Source organism: Brienomyrus brachyistius, chromosome 2, assembly GCF_023856365.1.
Source record: "Brienomyrus brachyistius isolate T26 chromosome 2, BBRACH_0.4, whole genome shotgun sequence".
NCBI classification, from domain to species: domain Eukaryota; kingdom Metazoa; phylum Chordata; class Actinopteri; order Osteoglossiformes; family Mormyridae; genus Brienomyrus; species Brienomyrus brachyistius.
The window spans coordinates 12,813,953-12,830,210 of NC_064534.1; the positions used below are offsets into that span (position 1 = coordinate 12,813,953).

The window sequence follows — 16,258 nt, forward strand, 5'->3', positions numbered from 1 at the left end:
AATATTTAGGGGGGGGAGATCATTCACAAAGATACACAAAAGCAAAACTTGATTTTGCCGCGCGCCGAGCTCTGCATTGAAAGTGTAATTTGGATTGTCTGGGCAGATTTGGGAGTGTTTGAAAAATGCCCCCCCCCACCCCTCCTAGCATTCCGGTTTGCCGTATTTTTGAGGCTGAATGCCAGAGACGCTCTCCTTTCTCGTTTACCCACACTGCTTTACTGTGCTGATAATGAGGGACAAAAATTCGACATGCGATCCTGAGTTTTTAGAGCAAGTTTTATTTTACATTATCATCCCTCTTATTTGCTGTATTTTCCTTCATTATTTGTGTGCCTTAGGTATTAGCAGTAATCTAGAGGTGATTAAAAGTACGCAGGAGGATGTGCCTGGACCAGTCAATCCTATAGGCAGCCGCCAGGTTGCCAGCCAATTTCACTTTGCCTCAGATGGGGGGCACCGGCAGTGATGCTCGTCTAAGGTTCCATGGCTTGGACCAGTACTGGGATGTGCGTAGGTCATACAGACACTCCTCTACTTACGAATGAGATACATTCCGAACGGCCGTTCATATCTTGAAATGTTCGTATGTCGTTATTCAGCATGATTTAAAGGTTTACGCAAGTATGAAGAGCTAGGATGCTGGGAGTACATAAGCTACGCTGCTGCGCGGCGGGAGTAGCGGCCAGAAGTCGTACTGGGCGGAATTGGTGCGCAGAAAAAAAATGATGTTGTGGACAGGAAACGGGAGCCCAAGGAACACAGTTTGGATTCACAGTCCTCTTCGTTCGTATGTCTGAAAGTTCGTAAGTTGAACGCTCGTAAGCAGAGGAGCGTCTGTATGCAAATCCCACACCAATTTATATAAGGGACTTTATTTTGGTTCCAGGACCCCCTGCAGACACTGGCTGGTTATTCCTGCCCATTATCTTAAAGATGTAAATGTACCATTGTGCGACACATCAAAGACTAGCCCAACCAGAACTCGACAGACCGGGCCTGGTCACATAGTTTGCAGTGACATTTGACTGGTTGTTATAATAAATGCTCACTGCTCTGTACCACCACAACTCATACACATTCACCACTGTCTCTGCTTACATATATAGAAAATACAGTTCGCGTCCTGGTCTTACTGGCGCTCCTGTTTGCAAATGTCTGCTGCGAATTACATCCATTACCTCTAGTTCAGACATTCATTTGTGCAACTCCCTGAAAGCAGTACTGATAAATATTCTCTAATTCCGGTTTAGCTATGGTTTAATTAAGTTAATTTACCTCTGGCATGAGCAACTTTGAGTATCTTTTATATGTGTTTGAATATATCTATATAAATAGAAAAAAAAAGTTACGTATAATCTTTGTAATACTTACGATTTACATCATCGGTTCGGAATGGAGAGAAGGTTCTGGAAGTTCAGATGGATAAGTTCCATTTCATCATGCCCAGGCCGGCGTAATTACAGTATGGTTTGCCCAGTGTGGAGAACTTTCTGGAAGCTCAGGAGGCTGAGTTACATTTCATCATGCCCAGACTGGCATAGTTACAATGTGGTTTAATGACTGATGAGAACATTCTGGAAGCTCAGAAGGCAGAGCTACATTTCACAATGCCCAGAGTTCCCCAGCTGCAGGTTGGTCTCCCCATTCCGTAAACCATTCTAGAAGCTGAAGAAGCAGCATTGCATTTCAGTGGGCCCAGATTGCCATCGTTGCAGCGTAATTTACAGGGAGGAGAAAACATTCTAAAAGCTCAGAGTAATTTTCATTTACCATCTCATCTAAATTTACCCCAACAAGTCTGTCCAGTTTCACTTGCCTAATAGAGATACCATCCCTTGTAGCTGAAAGATGATCATACCTCAGCTACCAGCATTCTTCAGTCTTAATTAATGTCCATTAACCCTTCCTTCTTGGTAATGAAGAAATATGACCACTCTCGGCTGCGCTGTCCTCAGCGAAGAACATAGACTGTTTATCAGATGAGCTGATATTCATGGACAATTTGTACATAACCTAGAAAATGTCAACTAAAAAACTAATAACCAGATTAATGATTAATAGTCATGAACACTTTATATGGGTAGCCGTATTGTAAAGTGGCACCTTCCCTTAGAAGTATTTTGATCAGGATTTTTTGAGTTAATGAAAAGATCGGACACAAAATCTCTATTTTTAACAAATGGGCATTTTATTTTGTACAAGTTCTCAGTTAATTTATATAACTTGTAAGTTGCTGAAACATGGAAGTGGGATGTTTTGCCATAATTGTTCTGCAAAAATATGAACCAAAAGATCATGTTACCAGCCAAATTCAACCTACATCCCAGTGAAAATGCTCTGAAGTTTCAGCCACTCAAACTCTAATACATTATGCTGTTTATACCACAGTTATTATAGTAGCATTCAGGGAAATCGAGTAACAGGCAATGGCAGACGTCTTCAACTGCATCATCTTTACATCTATATTATAATGGATTTAGCAAATTACAGTGAATATGCACGGGCTGTTTTACGGAGGAATCAAACGGCACTATTGCAGTCATTTATGTTCATAGCGATTATCTCATTCTTTAGCCATTATCAGGCCGTATTGTTTCAAAGAAATGATGCCGAGCTGTACATGGTTACTGTAAGTTCTTGAAGTGGAGGAATGGGAAACCGGTTTCTTCTGATTTCTGATGATATCATTGTTTGTGAATCTGACGTTTTCGAGTCTTCCAGCGTCTCTCTCTGGCTCAGGCTCACAGCACAGAGTGAGATGTTCTGTGGATAACCAGTAGCCGCTAATCTCCTTGTCAGGTTACCCTGCTGGAGAACGGGGGTTTCTGTGTGCCAGGGATCGCTGCTGCACGGTCGTAGCTCCACGTTGCAGCGTGAACGTGGCATTGCGTCTGCAGACAGTTCACCGCAGTTGTGCGCAGACGCGACGTTCTCTGGAGCTAGTGTGAGTGTGCGCATGCATGTCAGACCTGGTGCGGCCCGAGGCGAAGCACTGAGAATGCTCTGCGGTGTTTGCGCAGTAACAGCCTGATCTTCTCGTCGTCGGAGTCCGGATCCAGAGGCTTGTTGTACTCCTCGTCCTCCACCTCATTCTCCGAGGCATCGCCTCCCTGCTCCCCCCGTGCCACCTGCGTGGAGGTGGGCTCTGACGCGCTCTTCTTCCGCCACTTGGTCCGGCGGTTCTGGAACCACACCTGACGGGGGCAGATGAACTCATTGGTGTCCCCAGACCCAAACAGCGTTGTTCTGGAGTATGTGAGCATTCTTTGGAATGGCAAACATTATGCATTTATGTCATCGGATTCCGAAACATGGGTGTTCATCGACAGGCAGTGTAATTAACTATAAATACTACATACATTCCTGTGACGTTACAATTTAAAATGAAAGTAACTCAGCGCTCGCTTTCCAGTGGAGATGATCAGCAACTCCTGGCTTCACAAACTCATACAGGCTGAGTTGAACAGAGAACATTAGATCCTGCCTAGACCATCACTACCTGAGAGTCTGACAGTGCTAAGGAGGAGTAGTCATACTGATCCTCTTCCACCGCTATATATATATATATATATATATATATATATATATATATATATATATATATATATATATATATATATATATATATATATATATGTGTGTGTGTGTGTGTGTGTGTGTGTGTGTGTGTGTGTGTGTGTGGGTGTGTAGACAGTATTACAGCTCAGGACAGGAAGGCCCTGCAGAGAATTGTAAGGTTGGCACAGAGTATCATATGATCCGAACTGCCATCCATCACAGGTGGATAGTTGAAATCCAGAAAGTATAAATCCAGACCAAGATTTTGTTTCAACCAACCAGCTGAGTACTCTGTGACTGTGACTCTATATACTCAACTGGTTGGTTGAAACAAAATCTTGGTCTGGATTTATACTTTCTGGACCTGAAAAGTCCACCTCTGCCATCCTTATACAGTACATAGACCTCTGCCGCAACAAAGAACAATGACTATTTCGACCAAAAGCAGCACAGCTGCACCATGGGCTGTTCTGACCCCCGGAGTCTAGTAGGAGGTTTTTCAGCATCAGAATGCTAACTACAAGATTTAAGAGACATATCTACTTTCACGCAGCCTTCATCATGCAGAAATGCACTTAAGAAATGTCCACAATAAGACAGTAACTCTTCTAGGTGTCCCCACAAAATATCGCGACTGTCTTTTTATCAATAAATGCCAAAGATTTTTGCCTTTTTGAGTATGGAGGCAGTAGGCTTGGGGCGAGCAGTATGCAGATATCACAGAAATGGGACTGCGAGTGTGATTTCCCAGCCGTGAGCAGCCTTACCTTCACCTGAGACTCAGTCATTCCCAGAGAGTACGCCAACCTTGCCCTCTCCGGTCCTGCCAGATACTTGGTCTGCTCGAACGTTTTCTCCAGAGCAAAGATCTGGTGCCCGCTGAAGGTGGGCCTCGTGTGTTTCTTTCTGCTGCCAGCATCGCCAAGCTGACCACTGCCTGCAAAAAGTGAACAGACACCTGTGTGGCACAAAGACCCTCACATATACTGGCTCAACCCCATACAACCGTCTTCAGATGTCCAGCAGGATGGAGCTTGATTACACATCCACTCTTCACACTTTTCCTGGGTTTTAAACTCACGTCTCCATCCTCTGACTCCTTAAGAACCAATCCTCAGCACCAAAGGCAATGCAAACTTAATTTACTTTGAATTAAATGTCGTTTCCTTGAAGAGAAACTTATACTCTGTGATTTACTGGCCTGCATTAGTAGCTGAAAACAAATGCATTTACATCAATACAATAAATGTCCAGATTAGTACATGTGCAGTATGGTCTGACATGGTCAGATATGTCAGAATTAATCACTTTACATATTTATAAACTATATATTTATATGCCTATGAACAACCCAAGTTCATAAAATGAAGGTTAATGGCTCAGACAAAAAGAGCGCAAAAATATTTCAGTTTCACAACAATACTTATTTACAGGGCTAGGAAGGCACATAATCCTTACCAGCTGTCTAGATGTTACTGCAAAATAAGTGAGTATTAAATCAAATAAGACACAGACGCACTTTTTTACTTCGGATGACATAACTGGATGTGACATGCTTTTGTGATTCCTAACGTTGATGTATTACTCCGTCGATTTAAAAATTTTCGAAAAAACTTTCGGTTTTATAACAAGAGCCCGAAAGCAGACTTTTCACAATCCAAAGCAGGAAAGAAACCGGATTTTACTAGAAATTTGCAATAGGGAATTCCTGAAAAGCATTCTATCAAGCAGGACCGCAAATCAGCAGCGACAGCTTGTGAGCGCTGGAGTCAGCGCAGCACATTAGTCTGGCTGTTGATATCGGTTCCTCATTAAAGATGTTTGTGTGAAACCTGAGGTGACTGAAGGGATTTGTCCCTTTTGAGGCTCTGTAGTGCTAGTAAAGGATGTGCCCCCCCTAGTGGCGTGGTGCTGTTGGCAAACTCACTGGTGCCGCACTGCTGCCGTCCTCCTCTCCACTCGTACCCGGGGTCACCCCATCCCCCGCCGCTCCGCCCTTTCACCGTGCACTCCGGACTGGGCTTGGTGAAGCTGCCCAGCGAGGCTCCGTAGTCCCGATTGTAGTAGACACCGGAGGCAGGGACGGTTCCGAAACTGCCCACGGCGGAGTAGCCGGAGAGCAGCGTGGAGCTGGGGGAGCCGATGACGGAGCGACTGAGGATGTCGCTGATGCCGTGCGGCGTGCCAGAGGCTAGTTGGCTGTTGAGGCCCGGGCCCAGCTTGTAGAAGGAGTTCTGCACCGAATACTGGCACACCGGCGCCTTCATGTCCGAGGGGTACTGGTTCAGGCCGTTGTTGAAGAGAAAGGATCCCGGAAGGTTGGGATCCATAGGAAAAGCTTCCTCCTCCAGGTTGGTTCCCTCACACAGTCACTCAGTCTCCACCCAGCATGAAAGGATCTGCACCGTCAGACAAGGTGGAGGAGATGGGTGGGGGAGGGGTGTGTTTCTCTGGTGCTTTTGAGATGAGTTTCAGGCTGCCCTCAGTGGTACTGCTGGTCGGTTCGCAGCCCCCCTGCCGCTGGTTGACGTTCTGCCGCTCCCTTCCTTGGGAAAGGTGTTTGCCCCCCCCCCCTATCGAAGCCACTCCGTGGCCCTTTACCTATTTTGTAACATCGCAGTTATTCCAAAACAAACGTTGAGGATTGACGGAAAAACCTATGTTCACATTCCTCCTCGAAGTGAACTGTTTTGCACAGAAATGTTCTTGTCACCCAATAAATAAGAAGTACCTTAAAGACGGGTGACACATTCTTGATAAAGACAGGCCGCATTATAATGCAGAGCGGGATTGGCTGGGGTCTAGGCGCACAGCTGCTTTCTCATTGGCCACTCGCTGGAGCACAGGCCTCTAACTGGATGTCGGCAAATTAATCGCTTTTTAAAAAGGTAGGGTGGGAATAAGTTGCTTTTTGATGGCCTGCTGTTGTGAAAGCCGAAGATGCAGGCACATGGCAAGGGGGACATGCAGAGAAGCGGTGCCTGTTTCTGGGGTCAGGAATGCCCACAGTTCCTCTTGTAGGCCTCTCAAATCATACAAGACTGAGAAGAATGGTGTTACTGTACTCATTAAACTCAAATGCGTGTCACCTTGCAGTGTTTTCACCCAGGGTGATTTTAAGTGTCCGCATTAAAGTGAAGTCTGTCATGCTTGGCTGCATCATTTCTCTATCTGACCTGTAAGAAAAATTCTTTAGTCTCCACTCACACTGACTCTGTTTATATGTAACTGTAGTTAACAAACATTTTACTGTATTTTGCAAATAACGACTTCCTGCAACACTCAAGCGACACACTCTTTGAACACAGTAACGTCATGAATCAAATTTAGACGGCAAAAGTTCTAGAAAAGATCTTTGATTAAGGTATTCTTCTTTGTGATCAGAATTTTGATTTGATTTTCATTATTACACCTACTAACAGATTTACAGGCTGCCCTCGATCTGCTGAATTTGCATAAAAAAGTGGACCTCAGCGAAGGAGATGAGCCCCTAAATTGTACTCTGAGAGCAAAATGAAACTGGCAAACAGCTCTACACCTTAGATCTTATCTGTCCTGCCTGTAAGTATCTTTAGATTTGCTTGTAACCTGGAGACCTGCCTCTCGTGAACAATGGCAAGTGGCGCGTACACGTTTTGTCATGCAGAATCTAAAACGAATCAATCATAGACTAAATTATTACAACACTCAGGCTTCCCCTTTCGTTAGTTCTCCGCCCTTGGTAATTAAAGCCGGCCAGAAGAACATGGATATTAACTGATACCGAGTTCACTGCCTGGTACAAGACATATAATCGACTATGGTTTTAAAGATTATGAAATCAGCTTCATCACAATAATATGTATTTTGAGAAAGACGAGATTTATATGCAAATCTTCGCGTGTTTTTATAGCACTAACCAAAGCGCCAGACAATCGGATTTGGAAGCCGGATAATTATCTTGTATGTTAAAAGACAATACGATACAATACAGTTGATTAGTTTATCACAGTGGTGCCTATTTAATGAAAACTGAGGGTGAACAATTTGCCTTTACCAAACGGTCTTTATTCAGTTATTTGTTCTCTGATCGTTGTATTTCATTTTCTAAGACTTTAGATAACTTAACGATACTGCCGTGACACCCAGCGGATAACAGATATTCAATGCAGTTTTGTATGCCCATGAAACACACACCACTGCGTTCATTTTCACTCGTCACTGGAAACACGGAGCTTTCATTTTCCCCATTAGATATCTCACCAAATTCCTTAATCTACGGAATCACGCGAGTGTAAATTTGTTCCACGCACGGTTAATAACTTTTGTACTGAACTGTGTGTTTTTTTTCCACCAGCAGGGATTTAAATAAAATAATTGCGTGTATTTAACGTTAAACATAGAATTCGAAATCTTTACATTTCCGTAGATATTGTAAACAACAGATATACATTTAACTTAATAAATAAAAGCAATCAAAAAGAAAAGCGAAGATATTGTATAGACGCGCTTGCATCTACCGCATGCAGACCAGGCTAGAGCATGCATGATACTGTAAAAGGTGGAAATTTCCAGTAAAGCTCTGGGTTGCATAGTTAAAGGGCAAGGATCAAATGTGGTCTTGTGACTGTCACGTGTGGGGGTTTCCAATGTGTTACGGTCCCTTCTTGTAAACCATGCATTCCAGTTACAACATTTCACAGCAATATATAACGATTGCCAAACGCAGCATCGCTTACATTTTAAAGTCTATATATCGCGTTCAATTCTTTGTAGTGCTATAACCCCATAAGGTAAAATAATACTAAAGGTACAAGATTAAATGTATTTTAATCATTCTGTAATACACTATAACATGGATTAAAGAGCAAAGATTAGCCAAATCGCTCGCAATTTTATGGTTATTGTACGGCTAGGCTATTTTATGGTTAGTGGCTTAAAGAGAAAGAAAAAGTAGCCTAAAACCACGGTAATGAATTTATAGCCGGTGTTTGATGATATTTGCAATTTCGTCTGTGATACCGGTGATATTTGGTATATCAGTATTTTAATGCCATTACAGGCTTGAGAGAAAATGTGCTTTGCGTTTTCCCCATGTTTCCATGTATGTTAAAGGTAACGATGTGCGGATCGATACTGAAACATTCACATTTATTAACACACAGTCGTGTTTAATGCGCGAGGTAAATAGCACATTACATACAATCCAGTGAGGAGTCAACTAGGCGTTAGTGCGACTGGGCTCAGCTTCCAGTAAATGAGTAAAACGTTAGCAGTCTTTCGATCTGAGTGATTCATTTTTGAGAATTGATTCTAACGTTTAATTAAACCCCAGTTTTTAACCTGTGATTTAAACGCTTATGCTATTACGGAGAACAGGGCAGGCTAGAAAAGGGGTGAGATAGAGAGGACTTCCAGGGGCCCAGACACTAGTGACCAGTGAACAATCAGTTCGCCGGGCACTGCACCCCCACCCAATACCATCGTTAAAATCAATGTTAGTCTTTTTTATTATTTGCACTAATTCTTAAATTGGACACCGGTAATCGGGTAGCCTAATTAAATTTAATAACGGCATTACAGGAAACTGCTGATCTCCAAGCCCCCCAAAATGTCGTTTTGGCACGCATCTCCTTCACCACAGAGAGGTGGTGCCTTGTAGCGTCTCATTTTTGGCTTTGATGCCAGAGCTCATCATTTACAGTGGATATCATTCGCAGGTTATTTTCCTGGAAAGGCGATACCGCACGTTGTCTTCAGATCATTAACGCCCGACTGCGAAACCTGCCACAGCCTATGTAAGGACAGGCTTGACAGCCAATGAAAACTTTTTTATAAGGACCAAAAGGGAATATCAGATATAATGGGAATGTGGTTTAAACGTTATATAATAACATAGGCTATTGTATCGCAAAGAAATATGGATGCATTTTCAAAGAGCACACGAGCAACACACACGGGAATTGAGCAGAAATGTGGGGTTTTTCCAGCTCGCCGTCAGTCCCCCTTAAGCTCCTCCCAGATGGAGTGCAGTTTATCGCCGCCCTGACACATCCTTTGTATACAAACTAGAGCACATGGGCTGTAAATTTATGCGCCTGCGGAGGATCTTACGGAATCATTTGTGCGCCTCTAACCATTGCGAAAACACACCTGTTTTCTTCGGCAGGACGTCGCTGCTCGCAAAGTCAAGATGCCAGATCGGGACAATATATGCACAAGACGCGGTAAGAACATTTTCCGCTACACTTTTCCCGTAATCCTGCTAATTTTTTCTTATTATTTTTTTACGCATTTATGAGTGAGGTGACTTAAAAGAATCTGTAAAATAAATGTAATGATACAGCGATGCTTAAAATAGGCCTACATAAGAAGTATTTTTTATTTATTAGAATTTGCAATATCTTTCGCTAAGCACGTTGAATGTTTCGCTTTCACTTTGGCTGTAGTTATTTTAGTTCCTTTGATCTCTGGCGAATTCCAAGAAATGTAGCGCGGCAGCGGCATGGATATCGGAGTGCTGATCTTTTGCTGTATATCTCACAGATTCATCGCACTGCTGTAGCGGGCGCTGCCTGGGACCCCTTTCGTTCTACACGGGGGCCACGGGGGCCAGGGTGACCCTGAGCTCGGACGGCCGGCGGGCAGAGCGGGTTGGGAACACCTTCCGGGATGGGCTGGTCTTCAGCAGTCGGCCCGTGAAGGTGCGGGAGCGGGTACGCCTGCGTGTGGAGCGCTCCGCCCCGCAATGGCACGGCGCTCTGCGGGTGGGTTTCACTGCCATTCGGCCCACGCACCGGACCCTGCCCTCCTTCGCCATCCCCCACCTCACCGATACACCCGGGTACTGGGCCGGTATCGTACCCGAGGTATGCTCCCATCCTGGATCCGAACTGCAGTTCTGGGTCACGCCACACGGAGAGCTAAAGCTGAAGGTACTAGGGACAGAGAAGATCTTGCTGAAAGGCGTGGATGTGAGACAGCCACTGTGGGCCATGATCGACGTGTATGGTCAGACTTCCGCGGTGCTCCTTTTGGGTACGTATGTACGTCCAAATGACACATACAATTATACTCACCTGAGGCATGCTTCTGTGAACCTTTCGTGCTGAAGATTCATTTGACTTGTGTACATCAGGACATAGGAATTCTTACTCACACCACCCAGTCAGTAACGTATAACAATATTAGACGGCACAAGTACAGGAAGAATAGAAAAGAGGTGCGTAAAGGAAATGAGTAGATTAAAACATGACTTTTAATTATCATTTTAGGTTCCAAGAAAAAGAATCTGTTTTCTGTCCAAACGTCTTGTCCAGTCCCAGTGCCACCTCCAGTCTCCTCACGGGACGGGCTGGCATCTCATATCAACAGCAACGTCTTTCCTTCTCACGCTACTTTGAGCCTGGAGTCTCTATGGCCACCTATGGACCCCTGGTACTTTCTCTCTGACAATGAGCAGATCACAGGTTAGCCTCAAGCACAGAATTTTTATTATCAGACCTTATTGTATTCTTTGTATCCATTGTAAACATCATGTGTGTGTGTGTGTGTGTGTGTGTGTGTGTGTGTGAGTGGGTATACCTATCCTTATGGGGACACAATGTCCCCATAATGTGATAAATATCTGTCTTTTTTCCCTTATGGGGAATGGTTTCTCTTATATTTTGCTTGGTTATGGTTACTTATGGTTATGGTTAGGGCAGGGTGGGAGTTAAGGTTGTCATAGTTAGCGTTAGGATTTTTCCCATAGAAGTGAATGAGCGGGCCCCATAAGGATAGGTATACCCTATGTGTGTGTGTGTGTGTGTGTGTGTGTGTATTTGTCGAATTGTAGCCACCAGGGGGCAGCTTGTCAGCTGATTTTGATGAAGGTTCTGCAGAATGACTGCAAAGGTTCTATCTTAGAATTCATAATGTTGGGATGTTTGAATGTGGTGTTCTATAGTACATGCAAAATATAGTGCCACACATTTAAGGTAAAATGAATGTTCTGTAAAACACTTAGATCTTTTGGCATATCGAGCATGTGCTTTTAGATAATGTCTCCTGACATTAGCCTACTGTGTACAAATAAAAAGCAGCCATATGATAATTATTTTAGAAAATTGTGGTATCAAACACCTATTCCTCCTATTGCTCTCATCAACTCTACAGATATTATTATTATTATTATTATTATTTTTATTATTATTTGGTTTCATAGCTCATTCCTGTTAAAATATTCTAGTTTTTAGTACAACTGAAAAGTGAGAAACATTCTGAAATGTTCACAGGACAGATAGGGGAAAAAACTGTTATTGACTGAATAGAAAGAGAAGGATCAAACACATTTTTAAACATAATCTGAAGTCACACTGTTCTTAAAAAAATAAATTCTGAGTAGACATGCAGAATTGTCTCAGTTCAAAGTAAATCTTTCACCTGAAAGCAAATAGATACAATCTATTGTTTACATATTTTTGTTCATAGACAAATGTACGTAATAGCATATGTGAAATTCCATTGCGTTTCAGAAGAATCTGTGTTGGCAGACATAGTGGAATTGTGTGTATAAGTAGTTGAACAATTTCTCTGCTAGTATAACCTTCTTCCCAACAAGCTACAGGACCTCTGACTTTCTTCAAGACCCCCCGTTTAATCTCCCTCTAAAAATGATAAGTGATGCTTCAGTTTTCGCATCACACACACCCAGGGTCAGGCCATTTATTTGGCACCCCCGCAGCATTTCGGGAGCCTGGGGGCCTTGGCCAGGGGCCCAATGGAGATGCGATGATTCTCCTGAGGAACACTTCCGATCACGGCCACAAAACATTATTTCATGGGAGAAAATTCCCTGAGAAATGCTTTTTGTTTTTTTTTTCCCCAAAATTCCAAACTGTTACTCCACGTTACTGGTAAATATAGGCCAAACATAATAGACAATGAGTGTGTGCACCATTATTCTGGCCTCTGTAAGTGAGAGTACTATCTTTAGTGTATGTTTGCTTTTTGCAAGCATCCCTTTGGCTATGTACATAGTCGCAGGATGCAAGACTGCCAAACCTTGGCAGATGTAGCTGAGATCTTCATGCTGGGGCATGTTTGCCAAGTTGCAGAATGAACTCCCCCTGCTTTACTTTCATAATAATGCAGAAAATGTGAGCCTGACATCTGACTTGAGGTTTTTCTTTTTTGTCCCTCAGGAGCTTCCGAAAACTGCGTTGTCTGTCTCTGCCAGAAGTCCACAGTCATTCTTCGCTGTGGACACCAGTGCCTCTGCCTCGAGTGTGTGGACAGGGTTTGTGTCATCTTTAGGGAGTGTCCTCTGTGCCGGGAGCCGTTCTCGGACCTTCTCGATGTCAGCCTGGCTCCCAGCTAACACCTCACTCCACGAGGAGGACTTATAAGACAGAAGGGATGTTCCCAGTGAGTGTGTTGGGAGAATTCCAGCTGAGCCATTGAATGTAATCTCCCTTTACGGTTTATCATTTACAGATTTGCCTAACAAAGAATGGAGACAAGTAAGCACTATGGTTTAATGGATGAAGCTCATGACTACTAACTAAACCAATATGCTGACTGAGAAGGCAAGATCAGATATACTCTCACTTTACCATCTGTGTTTAATAACAAATGGAATAGCAGTCTATCAGTTTGATTGCAGCACTGACCTAGTTGCATATTGTCAAACTCTTCTACCTCCTGTGCCTGATATTTAAGCTTTTCTCCAAGCCCTCACTAACCCATGACTTGGGGAATGAGCTGCCCATTGTCCAGGACACTTATCACTGCATCAACTCTAACCTAAGCAGCTAGTTTCATACAAAGCAGGCCTCTCCTGAATCTTCATGTTTTATTCAATGAAGACAATACAATTTTAGAGCTGTTTTAACGACACAATATGTACATAATGTACATCCATGCACAAATGTTCTGCGACTGCTTATGAAATTCGAGATCACAGGCAGCCTGGAACACGTGATGTAAATCGGGATGCATATGAAATATACATATAACTTTGTAAAGCTTGAATTTCAGTTAATAAGTGAAAAGTTGCAATGGGTAGCTATTATTTTGTTATTAATGCAACTAAAAACAAATATCATTTGAATCCTGGAATTATGAGAACTTAAATTGACTGTGAAAAAGCAAATGGAATGCATTTATCTTGTACATATGTATAATTTATATAATTGTAATGGAATGTATTTGTGAATATATGAAAAAAGATGAATTATGTCACTTGGATGACTAAGACATTAATATTTTTATAAAGGGTAACTTTCATTATGTGCAATAAAGCGTCCAAACGAAACTGCATATTGTTCCCTTGTAGGACTGTAAGATTATGAAACTTATCAAACTGAATCCATCTCCTGTCAGGGTCAATAACCATTCCTATGGATGTCTGGAAATGATACAGGACACAGGTTGAAACGTATACCCAAAAACGTTGTCTAGCAATCAAAATACTTCAGAATGAGGAGCATTGTGTAATCCATATGGGGACGTACTCATTTTCTGTTATTAGTTTCGGGGCTGGTGATGCATGTAGCGCAAACTCACACAGAGTCACACACTACGGGGAATTCCGAGGCGCAGTGCCCTCAGGAACCGGGAAGGACAGGGGGGTTCTACAATGTGAACCCGAGTCCAGGAGGTGCGGAGATACCGCCCTAGTGAAGGACCGTCAGTATTTGATAACGCCCCCGTGTAATGCTGAAAAGCTGTCTATAAAAATCGTATCCGAACGGCTCAAACAGGGCAGGTCCTACACATGTGAGACGGGCTGGTAAGTCTACGCCCCCTCGGAAGTTGGCGTTTTAGGCGGCTGCTAGTGTTGCCTACGTTTGGCCCTGGGTCCAAAATCATGCTGAAGAAGAGAGTTAAATACTCAAGCTGTCAAAGGAAAAATGAGAGGGCATTATCCATAACCAAGTGTCAAGTGCATTCAGAAGACTTATTATTTGAAAAAAATTAATTTATCGGCGGTAATAATTAGAAATCTAGACGTATAACATAAGTTATGTTAGCTGGTCAACTTTGCTGCAAACCAAAAGATTCTGATGAGAGTTGCTTCCTTTTTTCTGTCTTTCTCCCGGTACATCTGCGCATTATTCACTGACTTAGCTGGTGCTACTGTGAGGGGAAGCGATCCCGGGGAGCCGCCACGGTATTCTAAAAAGCGCATCTCATATTTCTGTTGTTTATTGGCCTAAACATCCGCCGAATGTCCTTTCAAAAAATAGAAGAAATAATTCGCTCACAATTTACACAGGTATATACGCAGAAAAATTAAACATCGATCGAAGGTCTGTGCTTTTCGAAAATCAGCCATAGATCTCCGCATCTGCACAAGTACCCCATGCAGGGCAACTCCGTAACGACAAATTCATATTGAGCTATAACTGTTGATAATGCTGTCTGCCGCGAAGTGACACAAATATTTTACCTAAAGACAATTTTAAATTCTTCGGCTGTGTGTGACTGAAGATGCGAGCGTCAAAACGTGCGTCTGTTTCCAATGAACTCTAGTCCCAAGTATCATGAACGGCGATTATTAGAAAGTGCAACTACTCTCTGTCTAAGCTTCAGGGCCTTAATTGGTTATATGGTTATAAATGAGAAATGATGCTTTGGCCTTAATTCCACTATTAGATAAAAACAAAAAAGCGCATCGCTTGGCCTTGAGTCCTGATTTAAGTAGCATCAAAAAGACCAGAAGGAGCCTTGAGATAAACAAAGAGGACCTAAATTGTTAAATTAGCAAGCCTAAGTCTATAAAGGAGTCAAATTATTTTTAAAATAAAATATGTTCAATACACGTGTTTCTGTTGTCAGAGGGTAAAATAAATGGTTAATTTTTGTCTTATTATCGTACCCATTTTAAGAGTGATTTATAGATGCAATGGTACTGCCTACAGGGAAATTACGAAAATTAAGTCAAACCTAGCGAACGATTCAGACACAATCTCCAAGTTGAAATGATGAGAAATGCATTTAAAACTCAATAGGATAGAGGGCGGCGGCAGTAACGTATGTGTCTAAAAAGGAATGTCATTGGCTGGAAGCTTTCGGGAATGTCAATTGTTTAAAATTGTTTAACTTTTCAGCCTGGGAGCACAAGAAATGCGATTGTCTAATATGAAAGCTAATACTCCGTAAATCTGTAAAACGATGAACTGTAAATCCACAAAGCAACACTAGGCGGCAGCACCATCGCAGTATAAATTATATTTCAAAATAACTTGATGCTTGAAGAAGCCGCAGTTCCTGCTGTTTTGCTGTGTTTTTCTTTTACAATATTTAACTGGTGGTAAGAAATCTTATAGTTCCCATAGTGTAAGTGTTGTTTGAAATTGATTTTCCGGGAATATTTTCCTTTAGACATAATATGATGCACCAATTGAACACTGCAAGTTTATTCATATTATTTATTGTATCTAGTGACGCAGTTATACAAACGTGAATGATATAAATGGCACATATAAATCATGCATATTATATGTGTCCATATGCGTGTGTGTATATATAAATTTGTGTAAATATAAACCACAAGATTAATTTAACTTTCCTAATTTAACATTCCACTCTGAATTTTTATGCTTTGTGGTTATGTTTTAACTACATTTTAGGTAAATACTTGGTGCAGCTATGATGGGAAAGTCGCTGCTTCAATTGAATTTCACGGAATTGAATTTAAATTCAGTTACGTTTGGCATAAACTCGCTTCATA

General features: G+C 42.4%; 2 protein-coding genes across 3 annotated transcripts; one reads left to right on the forward strand and one right to left on the reverse strand.

Annotated features, from left to right (window-relative positions):
• Positions 1-2,061: 2,061 nt before the first annotated feature.
• nkx6.3 (NK6 homeobox 3) lies at positions 2,062-5,917 on the reverse strand. Of its 2 annotated transcripts, XM_048998175.1 has the most exons (4): positions 5,485-5,917; positions 4,993-4,996; positions 4,329-4,487; positions 2,062-3,197 (listed from the first exon to the last, which is right to left on the reverse strand). In XM_048998175.1, exons 1-4 carry the CDS (start codon positions 5,889-5,891, stop codon positions 2,967-2,969), a joined length of 801 nt encoding a protein of 266 aa, XP_048854132.1. In that variant the 5' UTR covers positions 5,892-5,917; the 3' UTR covers positions 2,062-2,966. The 2 variants fall into 2 exon arrangements, with proteins under 2 accessions (XP_048854132.1, XP_048854123.1); XM_048998166.1 differs by lacking the exon at positions 4,993-4,996 and having other exon boundaries at positions 4,329-4,498; positions 5,489-5,917.
• A 3,649-nt stretch (positions 5,918-9,566) lies between these two features.
• Positions 9,567-13,837, forward strand: LOC125721906 (E3 ubiquitin-protein ligase NEURL3). The gene is made up of 4 exons (XM_048998125.1): positions 9,567-9,767; positions 10,087-10,578; positions 10,815-11,009; positions 12,726-13,837. The coding sequence occupies exons 1-4, from the start codon at positions 9,734-9,736 to the stop codon at positions 12,899-12,901; spliced, it is 897 nt and encodes a 298-aa protein (XP_048854082.1). The 5' UTR covers positions 9,567-9,733; the 3' UTR covers positions 12,902-13,837.
• The last annotated feature ends 2,421 nt before the right edge of the window (positions 13,838-16,258 follow it).